This window comes from Myotis davidii, unplaced genomic scaffold (genome assembly GCF_000327345.1).
Source record: "Myotis davidii unplaced genomic scaffold, ASM32734v1 scaffold1017, whole genome shotgun sequence".
NCBI lineage: Eukaryota > Metazoa > Chordata > Mammalia > Chiroptera > Vespertilionidae > Myotis > Myotis davidii.
Window position 1 is genome coordinate 481195 of NW_006288361.1, and position 12017 is coordinate 493211.

The window sequence follows — 12017 nt, forward strand, 5'->3', positions numbered from 1 at the left end:
GGTGGGCAGAGTCGGGGACACGGGAAAGTTGGTGGGGTTCTGGGGTAGGGGGGAGGTGGCCTTGTTTTGTGTGTGTCTGGGGGGAGGGGAGAGAGGGGAAAAGGAGAAAAGGGGGACCGGGAGCGAGGAGAGGCCTGGTGGTGGGGAAGGAGGGAGAGGGGCCGGGAGCGGGGGCTGTGCGGAGTCCGCCCGGCCACGCTGCAGCCCCCGCCTGGGCTGCCGGACCTCCTCTGGGCACCGCGGAGCCCCGGCCGGGCTGCTGGGCGGAGGGAACCCCTGCAGCCCCGCGCTGTCGGCGTGGCTGAGGGTCGGTGCGTCCGTCTCCTTCTGCCTGGAGTCCTCAGGGAGGGAGAAAGGTCTGTGCATGTATTTTGGCTTTGGGAGTATTGGAGCCCAAGATGCTTTAAGGTGGGTCTCCTCCCGCGGAGCCCCCACTTTTCTATGAACTTTTAGGGCCCCTCTGACTATTTCTCCAGGCCTTGTTGCAGCTCATCCGTGGCTTCCGTTGGGTATAGGATGATCCCGGGTGAGAGCGCAGTTGGAAAGGGGCTCCGAGGTTATAGGGCGAGCGGTTCGGCCCCGGGAGTCCCCTGGGCTTCAGCCCACAGTGAACCGGGAACGCTGCACTCCCCGGTGTTCGCGACCGGCCGCTGTTTTCGGAGCTTGCAAGTGTGCAGTGGGCACGGACCGGGAAAGTCCTCCTGGTGCGGGAAGGAGCTGGGTCCGGGACCTCAGTATCCCTTGCTGCGTGAGCTCCCCAGGGGACGGCAGGGCAGTTGGGTGACCAGCCGAGCCGAGCCTGGATCCTTGGCTCTGAGAATCGTGTGCATTCGGTGGCTCTGTCACATATGCCGTGACTTTTATTTTGTGACAGTTCACGAGGTTAGACTGGCCGGGAAGATTTCCACGGCTCCTGTCGAACTTAGCAGTGTGGAGGGTGGTGATGCGTCTGATGCTCCTGAGCATTTACCAGCAGAGGAACCGAAGTCCTCCTTGATGCGAGGGGCTCGTAGTAGCTTTGGGTTTTGTCAAAATTCTCACTCGTGTTCATGGTCATTTCTTTTCAGGCATGAGACCTCTTGAGTCAGTGGAGATTTTTAGCTTTAATTAAAAAAAAATCCTAAACTTCTGTTAAACCTCCAAAACAGACTGAAGTTTAGAGAACACGATATAGTAACTAAACGGTCTTGTGATATAAATGAGCCAGGTGTGCCCTCTCTGCGTGAGCATGAGTGACCTTTTTTTCCTTTCCTTTTTTTTTTTTTTTGGAGAAAATTCTTTTCTTTACTCTTCTGCAGGATTATTGTATTTATTTATATTTACTTATACTTATAGCGACTTATATTTAATAATTAGGACCCACTAAGCTATTCCAAACTGTTTCCACATGCAAGCCCCAGAAAGATAACGCTCATTTAATTTTCTTGGCAGTGGATTTAATGTGGTGGTAGGTACCAGAGAGGTTTAATAAATGTGCTTATTTTAGTATAGTATACTCCCTGTTGAAAGGGGGTTTTGTTTTAATAAATGTGTTTATTTTAGTATAGTATATTCTCTGTTGAAAGGGGGTTTTGCCATAGCTGTGAGAAACAATTATATTAGTCATCGCATATGTCTATATTTTAAGACAGAAAGTTAATAATGTTAACAAGTATGGGAGTCTGCTGATAAGTTAAAGGGGACATTTAAATCCATAAGCCAACATGCTTCTGGTTGTCCAATTGTATTTTTTGGAGGGGAAGGGTATGATGTTAATGCCATTTGTTTATTTTAACACCAAGTTTGAGCCTATCATTATTGGAATTAAGAGATGTTGCACTTGAAGTATTATTTTGAAGTATTGGTAGTATTGTAACAAGACCTAAGAATTAGTGGTTTAAATAGCCTCATTTCCACTAGCAAACAAAGTTTCCAGAAGTGGAGTTCTCATTTTAAATGTAGCATAATAATGGTATAAGGTGGTCTTTGAATTTAACAGTACTTGACTGTAAATACATATTATTTGAGCTAAAACTATCTTTTGATGTGAACGATTTTGATTCATAATTTAGATTCTTTTCATTATTTAATAATGTCATTCTCTGTTATAATAGTGATATTAGTTAATTTAGGCTCCAAGGAGAAAAATGTGGTTAATTTGTTGCATTTAAAGTCATTTTTCTTCACAGAAGAATTGAAGCTTTAACATTGGGAAGATGGGATGATGAGAGATTTGGGAGACCTTTTGTCCTGTAACCCTGTTATATTAGTAGCTGAAAGTCAGGAAATAATGCAGTTGTCATCTAGGCTGCGTTTCTGCCCCTATCACTAGAGATGTAATGGAAATAATTGGAGGTTTCAATCCTAAAATCCTGGGTTTAAACTCCATATTTCACTTTCTATTTCTGCTCTAGTCAGTCAGTTTTTCTGGCCCTCAGTTTCTTTACCTGTAAAATATAGATAGTAATATTGCGCTAATTTGCAGGTTTATTGGGTGTAATGAATGAAGTAATGAATGTGAAGTGACCTGCAAATGTTAATTTTTGTTAAAATTTTTGATTGTGGACATATCTTCAAATGCTGGGGATTTGAGATTCTATTTGTTTAAGATTCATGAATTCTTAAAGATAGAAGAGATATTGATCATTTTGGTCTAACAGCTTTATTTGCAAGTGGGAAAACTTGCAAAGAGATTATACCTTGATCCTACAGCTAATTAATGGTAGAGCAGGGATTTATTGTTCATTCTTTCAGCAAATATGTATGTATAGAGTACCTACTATATATCCAGCTCTGGTATATTGGTGAGCAAAATAAACATGGTTGCTGCTCTGATGTACCTCACAATCTAGGTTGTCATTTTTGCCATTCTCATAGTTCCATCTAGGTACTGATTAGAAAATATTATATCTCTTATTTTCTAGAGGAAATATTTTTATAAGAATATATGTTTTGGATACCACTAGTGTGTATAATCTGTAAATACCATGTCCCAGTTTACTTTGAGGAGGAGAAGCTTTTGTTTTATAAAAATTCTTTGCTACTTACCTTTGTTTTTTGGTTACTTGTTTTGGTGGGGTTGTGGTAAATACTTTCAGGATAAGCCACTATTGTTTGTTATCTTACATTTTTATAAAAGTGATCCTTGGGCCCTGCTGGTGTGGCTCAGTGGTTGAGCATTGACTCATGAACCAAGAGGTCACCAGTTCAATTCCTGGTCAGGGTTGGGGGCTCGATCCCCAAAGTGGGGGGCGTGCAGGAGGCAGCCATTCGATGATGTTTCTCTCTCATCAGTGTTTCTACCTTTCCTTCTCTCTCTCTAAAAATCAATAAAAACTGTGTGTTTTTTTTAAAGTGACCTTTGGAAAGGTTTTTTAAATATTAGGTATGATGAAGTCTTGCGGAGGTAGAATGAATTTTGGAGTGGGAATCCGGAGAATTAGGTTCTAAATTTGCCATTAGCTAGTCGTGTGACCTTGGATAAGTCACTTAATCTCTGTACACCTTATCTTCATTAGGATAATGAATCCTTCTTTTGGAGATTCATTATTCATATGTACATATTAAGGGCTCAGGCATCCCCAGGTAGAAAGACCAGTTCTAACTTTGTTTAACCCACTATTTTCAAACTTGACAATACATTTTATTTATTTATTTTTTTAAATATATTTTATTGATTTTTTACAGAGAGGACGGGAGAGAGATAGAGAGTCAGAAACATCGATGAGAGAGAAACATCGATCAGCCGCCTCCTGCACATCCCCAGTGGGGGATGTGCCCGCAACCCAGGTACATGCCCTTGACCGGAATCGAACCTGGGACCTTTCAGTCCGCAGGCCGACGCTCTATCCACTGAGCCAAACCGGTTTCGGCGACAATACATTTTAACATGAATCTTTTTAACATTCTACTGAACCTTTGTTCCAAGCAACTCACTTGAAGGGAACCTTTAAGCATTGGGTGATTCATGTGAATTGATATTTGATGACAGTTCCATATACAGAAGTTGTATCTGATATTTTCATCACTACTTACTTTAAGGTTTGCTCATCTGGCTAAGGAATAATTTGGTTTTGAAATTTAAGGTTTCAGCTCAGTGTTATAACCAGCCTAAAAATGATTTCGCATGGTTCAATTTTTCTTTCTTTCTTTTTTTGCTTTAATTGGAGGTTTTTCTATTTGTTGAACTGAAATACTGTTTTCATATAGTTGCACATGCTTTGGCTATCAGAAATGACTCCTTTTTTGAATATAAAAAGATTCTGTGAAGTAGTATATAAATGGAAAATATTTTATGTGAACTTAAAATTTGAACATATTGGATAAACAACACAGATTATGGTTCTGTTTAGGCCATAGGCAACTAATGAGAAAATTTATTTCCATCATGGAAATTTTATTGCAAATTTATATTTGGAGAAGATTATAAAGAAAAGCACTATAATAGAAAGGTATGGGTTTTGTTGACTAACCAAGTTCAAATCTTCTACCACTTTATGTATCCTTGGGCAAGCTATTTAGCTTTCGTTTCTTCTGTTAGTTGGGAATACCTTACGAGGTGACTGGGAACTGATGAGATAATGTTTATAAATGGGTAGTACAGTGCACAGTCCATAGTAAACTTTGAATAATTGGTCACTATTATTAACATGGCTAAATTAAAAGAAATATTAATGCTCAGGAAAACATTTAAGTGCCAGACACTATTTTAGGTACTCAATAGTTTTCGATCAGTGGTTTTTAACCTTTTTGACTCTTCTGATATTTTCTATTTTGTTTTATATAAATAAGATGGCCACTATCTACTAGATTTATTTTACCTTCTAAAGGATTGCAACTTTAACACTGTTTTAGGTGATTATTATAAAAATGCTAGAGGAGAAATAGTTCATTTGATTGAGATACTTATTTACTTATTTGAGTTAACTATGGGCAAAATAATTTTATCAAGACATTTTCTAATTGAGAAATTTTACTGTATTTTTTATCTACAATGATTAAAATTGTTCAGTTGATGGTACTTTTCCCTGTAGGATCAGTAAATGCTACACTGCGTTTACCTGCATTGCACGTTTCACCATTCCTAGTATCTTCTGTAAAATGAGCCCAACATAATGAACAGAACACTGCTCCATGTGAATAACTTTGAAACTTAATCAACTACATGGACTGGGCAATCTAAGAATAGGGTATTTGTCCTTGAAATTACTCATTTTAAATATAGTTCATCATAAATACAATAAAACAGTGTTACTTGATACTATTAGGATATGCGTTTGTTTCTCAAGCTTGTGTTATCCTCGTAAAAGGTTCAAGAAACTCAGATGTGGGACTGGAAAATATTGAAATGTGCCTGGGTTCAATTTGATGAAAATTACTGATACTTCAATGCTGTGATTCTGTTAGCTGTAAGATGAGTTGCTAATTTTTGTTTCTGTGATACCTTGCTTGCAAGGGATAGGAAATCGTGGATGAGAAGTTCAACCACATTTTCAGGCGAAAATAAAAAATTAAGTGCATTTTTAAGTTATTAGTTGATACTAGGCCTAAAATTATTGATTAGATTCTTGGTAAAAATAAAAATGCAGAGGTGAATGTGGTCAGCAATGGAAATATTTTTCAAGAAAATAGTGACTCAGATACTGGAAAACTGTACGTTTATCAAATAATGTATGTTTGACCAGGAAGGTATTTTCTCTAATGGCCTTAGTTAGTCATCACTTGATCACTCCTGGACCAAAGCCACATCAAGTAAAGGATTTAGGGATAGAAGTCTTTCTCATTTTTGACCAGCTTTATGGGGGGTGTAATTTGCCTATGTCCATCTATCAATTTAAAGACAGCATATTTTGCAAGTTTGGGAAAGCTAACAGCTGACCTTCATTAGCATGAACTCTTATCTACACAATATATGGTATTTATTTGTAACAGTTTCTTGATTTATGCCAGTGAGGACAACACCCCTTTGTGAGATAATAGGTGTTTCAAGAGTAGAGTTTTTTCTTTCATATACCACAATGTACCAGAGCTTTGCACATATTAGGTATTCTAAATTTTATATTTAAAACAATATAAAAAGATGTGATTTTTCATGTTTATACAGTTATATTTGGAGTTTCATTTTGTGTTTTATTAGACATGGTTAAATTATAAATTTGTAATTACTATAAAGTTTTTTTTTAGCACAAATTAGGAAAAACTAATCATAATAGACATAAGTCATATTTATAACTGAGGTTGAACTTGAAATGTGGGCTATGTAACATTTTCTGGTTTTAGGATTTAACTATTACATCGATAGTATAATTAATGTGCTCAAGTACTTTTTTTACCCACTATTTAGAAAAAGATATTTCTTTTAATTATATTTCTTATAATTCATATACCATAAAGTTCATTTTAAAAGTATCCAGTTCAGTGGTTTTTAGTATATTTACAAGGTTGTACAACCATCACTACTGTCTAATTCTAGAACATTTTCATCACCTCAAGAAGAAACCCCATGCCCCTTAGCAGTCATTTCCCATTCCCCCTCCCCCCAGTCTCTGGAAACCACTAATCTATTTTCTATCTCTATGGATTTGCCTATTCTGAACATTTCATATGAATGGGATCATACCATATGTGGCCTTTTGTATCTGGCTTCTTTCTCTTGCATAATGTTTTCGAGGTTCATCCATGTGGTAGCATTATTATGCTAAGGGGCATGGGGTTTCTTCTTGAGGTGATGAAAATGTTCTAGAATTAGACAGTAGTGATGGTTATACAACCTTGTAAATATACTAAAAACCACTGAACTGGATACTTTTAAAATGAACTATGGTATATGAATTATAAGAAATGTAATTAAAAGAAATCTTTTTTAAAATAGTGGGTTAAAAAAGTACTTGAGCACATTAATTATACTATCGATGTAATAGTTAAATCCTAAAACCAGAAAATGTTACATAGCCCACATTTCAAGTTCAACCTCAGTTATAAATATGACTTATGTCTATTATGATTAGTTTTTCCTAATTTATGCTAAAAAAAAACTTTATAGTAATTACAAATTTATAATTTAACCATGTCTAATAAAACACAAAATGAAACTCCAAATATAACTGTATAAACATGAAAAATCACATCTTTTTATATTGTTTTAAATATAAAATTTAATATTTCGAAAATTCACTTTTATGGCTGAATAATATTCCATTGTATGGACATATGGAGTACTTTTGAATGAGTGTGGGTTTGATCATTGGAATTTTTACCTTGAGAAATTATTTCTGAAATCTGTTTTTGAAGTTAAAGAAATAGTCTTAAAAAAAATCTATGTTCCTATTTTTTTTTTTTTTCTGGAGAAACACTGAGTAGGTCACCAGCATATTATTTCTGTGTATTGACTTATGAATAGCCTTGTCCCAGTTAAACCTTTTTACCAAATTCATATCTAGGACAGAAGGGACATTAGAAATTACCTGGCCCAACCTCTTCATTTTATAAATTAGAAAGATGAATGACTAAGGCCAGATTGCTGGTTTGGACAGTAATTTTATATTGCAGTGCTTTTTGTATGTATCTAATTTTATCTGGGCCTTATGGTTTTGAAAATGATACCAATCACCTTTGAAAGAGGAAAATAATTGTTAGCGTAATTTTGTAGTTTGCAAATGGGTGGTTTGTCATTATGGTTAAATAAAAACAATTCTGGATTTAGGTAAAGAGAGACTTTTATTCAATAGGGAAAATTATTATTACAATAGGGAAAATTTCTAATAGCCAGATTTGCAGGGATCTCAAAATGAAACACAGAAAGACTTCTTTTATAGAGAATGGCTAGAAGGAATTTTGTAGGCATGTGGGCCAAGTGGGTGGGGGTGAGCAGATTGCATGATAAATGGAATTTTTTATTTCCTGCAGTCAGCTGATGCTTGGAATGAACTGTTAAGGGAAAAAGTTCTATGTGTACTAGCTTAAATTTAGAGCAAGCCAAAGTTTAGGGGATTGTGTGAAAGGAGAAAAGCTTGACTAAAGTTTGGTCAAGCCAAGTCAGTGGATAAGTAATGGGCAGTTGTGAGCACTTGGTCAGGCTTCCTGTTGTTTAAAACAAAATTTGTCATTATTAGGGATATGTTTTAGTTAGTTCAAGCTGCTATAAACAAAAATAGTATAGACCTGATGGCTTACAAAGAACAGAAACTTATTTTTTATGTGTGGAGGCAGGAAGTCCAAGGTCAGGGTGCCAGAATAGTCACGTTCTGGTGTGGATCTACTTCTTTGTTGCAGACTGCTGACCTCTCTATGTTCTCACAAGGTGGAGAGTAGAGAGAGGAAGTCAGCTCTTTCTTGAATCTTATACAAATTCCATTCACGAGACTCCACCCTCATGACTTGATCTAATCCTAATTGCCTCCTGAAGCTCCCACCTCCTGATCCTATCACACGAGAGGATGTAGGATTTCAACATATATATTGGAGGTAGGGGCCACAAATATTTAGTCCACAATGGGATAAAATAAGAGTCATTGTGAAGTTGGTCTCATTAGATTTGGCCTGGTTATTTATGTAGGTTAGGCCTTTTACATTTGCTTTGCTGGAAGTTTTTATAAGGAATCTTGGATTGGACTTTCATAAAAGCCTATTGAGTCTGGGAAGCCAAGCTAAAAAATCACCATCATGTTTCATTTGCAGTATCTATAGATTTGGGTGAATTTCTTAAGTTCTCAAAGTATCTTAGTATGTTAGGATTCCTGAGCCTGCCTAGAAGTGACCTTGCTTACTTCACCTGTAAGGCTGGAAACTCTGTAAGCAGTTTCAGTCCAGTTTTCCTATGAGGACTGCAAGTAAGCACTGACTTGGTAAAGTCAACCATAGCGCCCTAAAAGTGTCTGATCATATTTGATTAAAGGAGCACCACTTTCAAATATGGCATTCCAGCCAAAGCCTTGGATGTATAACCAGTGTTTCCAACGAGGAGGACAGACTCTTCCTGATCCTATGCTAATTATATTGGCCTGAAAATATGAATACTCAATAAGAATCTTTGAATTATGGAGGTGTCAGGGAGGGAGAAAAAGGTAAATGTTTCATTTTGGTTTACAAAGGGATAGTTTGCTTAAATTTTTAATAAGTTATAGGTAGCTTAAAGAGACAGGAATTCCTTATATCCAAAAAACAGGACATTAAAGCATCAGCAATATTTTAACAAAGCCCATAATAATCCTTCATCAGTTTATTCAGTCCTATGTAATTAATTCTTTTTCTGCTAGATCTTGGGTTAGCAGTTTCCTGAATCCATCTGTTTATCCACTAGCTTTTGGGAAATCCTGACTCAGTCCACTGATAGAGTCTCAAAGTTATTTAAGTGATGCCATCAGAGGCTTGTGCCCAAGAGCACCTGGTATAGTCATTTTTCAACAGTCCTTTTTTTTTTTTTTTTTTAATAGTTGAAGACAAACACTCTGGCCTATAGCTCATGTGTAAGCACTTTCAGGGAATCATTGGAATAAACCAAAAAACTATCTGCAGATTACAAAGGACTTAAAAAATGATGGTGATTAACTTATTACTGATACTTTTAAAAGTGAAAGATCTGATGAGAATTTTTAATAAAAAAGATAATGCAATTGCCCGGCCAGCATGGCTCAGTGGTTGAGTGTTGACCTATGAACCAGGAGGTCACAGTTCAATTCCCGGTAAGGGCACATACCCAGGTTGTGGGCTTGTACAGGAGGCAGCAGATCATTGATGCTCTCTCATCAGTGATGTTTCTGTCTCTCCCTTCCTCTCTGAAAAAAAAAATGCAGTTGACAATGAAGTTTGTTTTTGTAACATACAAACCAAAATCAAGTCAATCCAAAGCAGTTTTTTATTTTTATATTTTTTATATATTACAATACATGTCTCTCATTAGAGGTTGAAAGCATTAAATTATTTTTTAAAATATATTTTTATTGATTTTAGAGAGGAGAGGGAGAGAGAGACAGAAACATCAATGATGAGAGAGAATTATCGATCGGCTGCCTCCTGCACACTCCCCACTGGGGATTGAGCCCGAAACCTGGGCACGGGCCCTTGACTGGACTCGAACCTGGGACCCTTCAGTCCGCAGGCTTTATCTACTGAGCCAAACCAGCCAGGGCCAAAGCAGTTTTAGACAAAATATAATTATTAACATTCTTTTATTTTTTAACATCGATGAGAGAGAAACATTGATCAGCTGCCTCCTACACACCCCCCATTGGGGATGTGCCAGCAACCAAGGCACATGCCCCTGACTGGAATCGAACCCGAGACCCTTCAGTCCCTAGGCCGACGCTCTATCCACTGAGCCAAACCAGTCAGGGCTATTAACATTCTTTTAAAGAAGAGTAAGTTTGTGTCCTAAACATTTGTGTAATAAAAGTCCATAAAGTAAGTGATGTGAATCCCCAGTTAGCTATCTAGAGTATGCTGTATTCAAATTAAGAAGTGCGATTGTGACCAACTTGACATAAATATGTTATTAATATAAAATATAAAAAGTATAACTGAAATTATGACTTGTGATACTATACTGTTGTCTAATATTAGGCAAAGCAGCCCTGGGACTCTTAATCAATAGAAACATCATGGACAGTGAGAGTACTAATTAATTTCTGGGAACAATATACAATTTCTGAACTAATCATATTAACATTTTACCCATACAGATTTAACCTTGGGGAGGGTAATCTCTTTTGACTTGACAATACTTTGCATGCAAATCATGACATTCATCAAATAAACCTAATTATTTTTAACACCTCTCTTTTACCAGGTGAAAGAATAAATTCTTGTGAACCTCAAGGGACCATTTGATTTTGAAAAGACAGAATGTAAAAAATCAAGAGGTTTGAAAATTTATTAAATAGGTCATGAGAAAAAATACATGACTACCTATTTAACCAAAGTGCCAAAAATCTTTTTAAAAAGTTTACATAGGGGGGAACATGATGGTAAAGAACCTTAGCTCTTTGAAAATTGAGAAGACTTTGTTTATATAAGTACAGTCATGCTCTGCTTAATGTAATGATTAATATTATATTACAATTTTGTGGGGATATGTTCTGCGAAATGCATCATTAGGTGCTTATATCATTGTGCAAATGTCATAGAGTATACTTACATAAACCTAGATAGGATAGCCTACTACACACCTAGGCTAAATGGGATACAGACCCCAGCAATTTTCAAGTGGTGTGCTGTAAGAATTTTTAAAAAATGTTTTGATTGAATTTTTTAGAGAGAGAGAGGAAGGGGTGGGGGGTAGAGAGAGAGAGAGAAAGAAACATCAATTGGCTGCCTTCTGTATGTACCCCGACTTTCTGGGATCGAGCTGGAAATCTGGGTATGTGCCCTGACAGGAAATTGAACCCGTGACCTTGGGGTTCATGGGACAACACGCAGTCAACTGCGCCACAATGGCCAGGGCCTGGAAGAATTTTTAAAACATTCAATACTTGACTATTTTATTCAGAGGCACTGACCTCTTTTCTCTTAGATTGTCAAATAAAAAAATGACAACAGCCAATACAACAATAGCCGTCCAGTATGAATGAATCAAAATTATACCCTTTTAAAATCAGATTGGCAAAAAATACACTTTTGATGTGCTGCAGAATTTTAGTAATGAGTTTATGTGTGCCATGAGATGAAAAAGGTTGAATGTCACTGATAGAGTCTTTTGCTCCTAGCCTATAAGCCTATCTATACAGCAAGTTTCTGTATAAAACAACATGAGATTAAATCAAGTACAAGAGGAAATGATGCAATCAAGACGTGATAAATATGTATGAGGCTGCTGCTGGTGTAACAGCATACTGTTTTGTAGCAGATTTTTTAGTAAGTAGATGGAGTACAGTCTAAAATAATGATAAAAAGTGGTCCAGTCCCAGGTTTTAGTACATACACAAAAAAGGTAAGTATAGTATGGTAAATTCACCAGCCATTTATTATTATTATTATTATTATTATTATTTAGTGTTATGTGTTATACATAATTTTATGTGCTATGCTTTTATATGACTAGCAGT

General features: G+C 36.8%; 1 protein-coding gene across 1 annotated transcript in view; it reads left to right on the forward strand.

Moving 5' to 3' along the window:
- Positions 1-501: 501 nt before the first annotated feature.
- Positions 502-12017, forward strand: part of LRP6 (LDL receptor related protein 6) — a 134678-nt gene continuing 123162 nt past the window's right edge. Inside the window, exon 1 of the mRNA XM_015561665.1 lies at positions 502-676. Within this exon, the coding sequence (XP_015417151.1) occupies positions 517-676 (160 nt within the window). The 5' untranslated portion in view covers positions 502-516. The remainder of the gene's footprint in view (positions 677-12017) is intronic.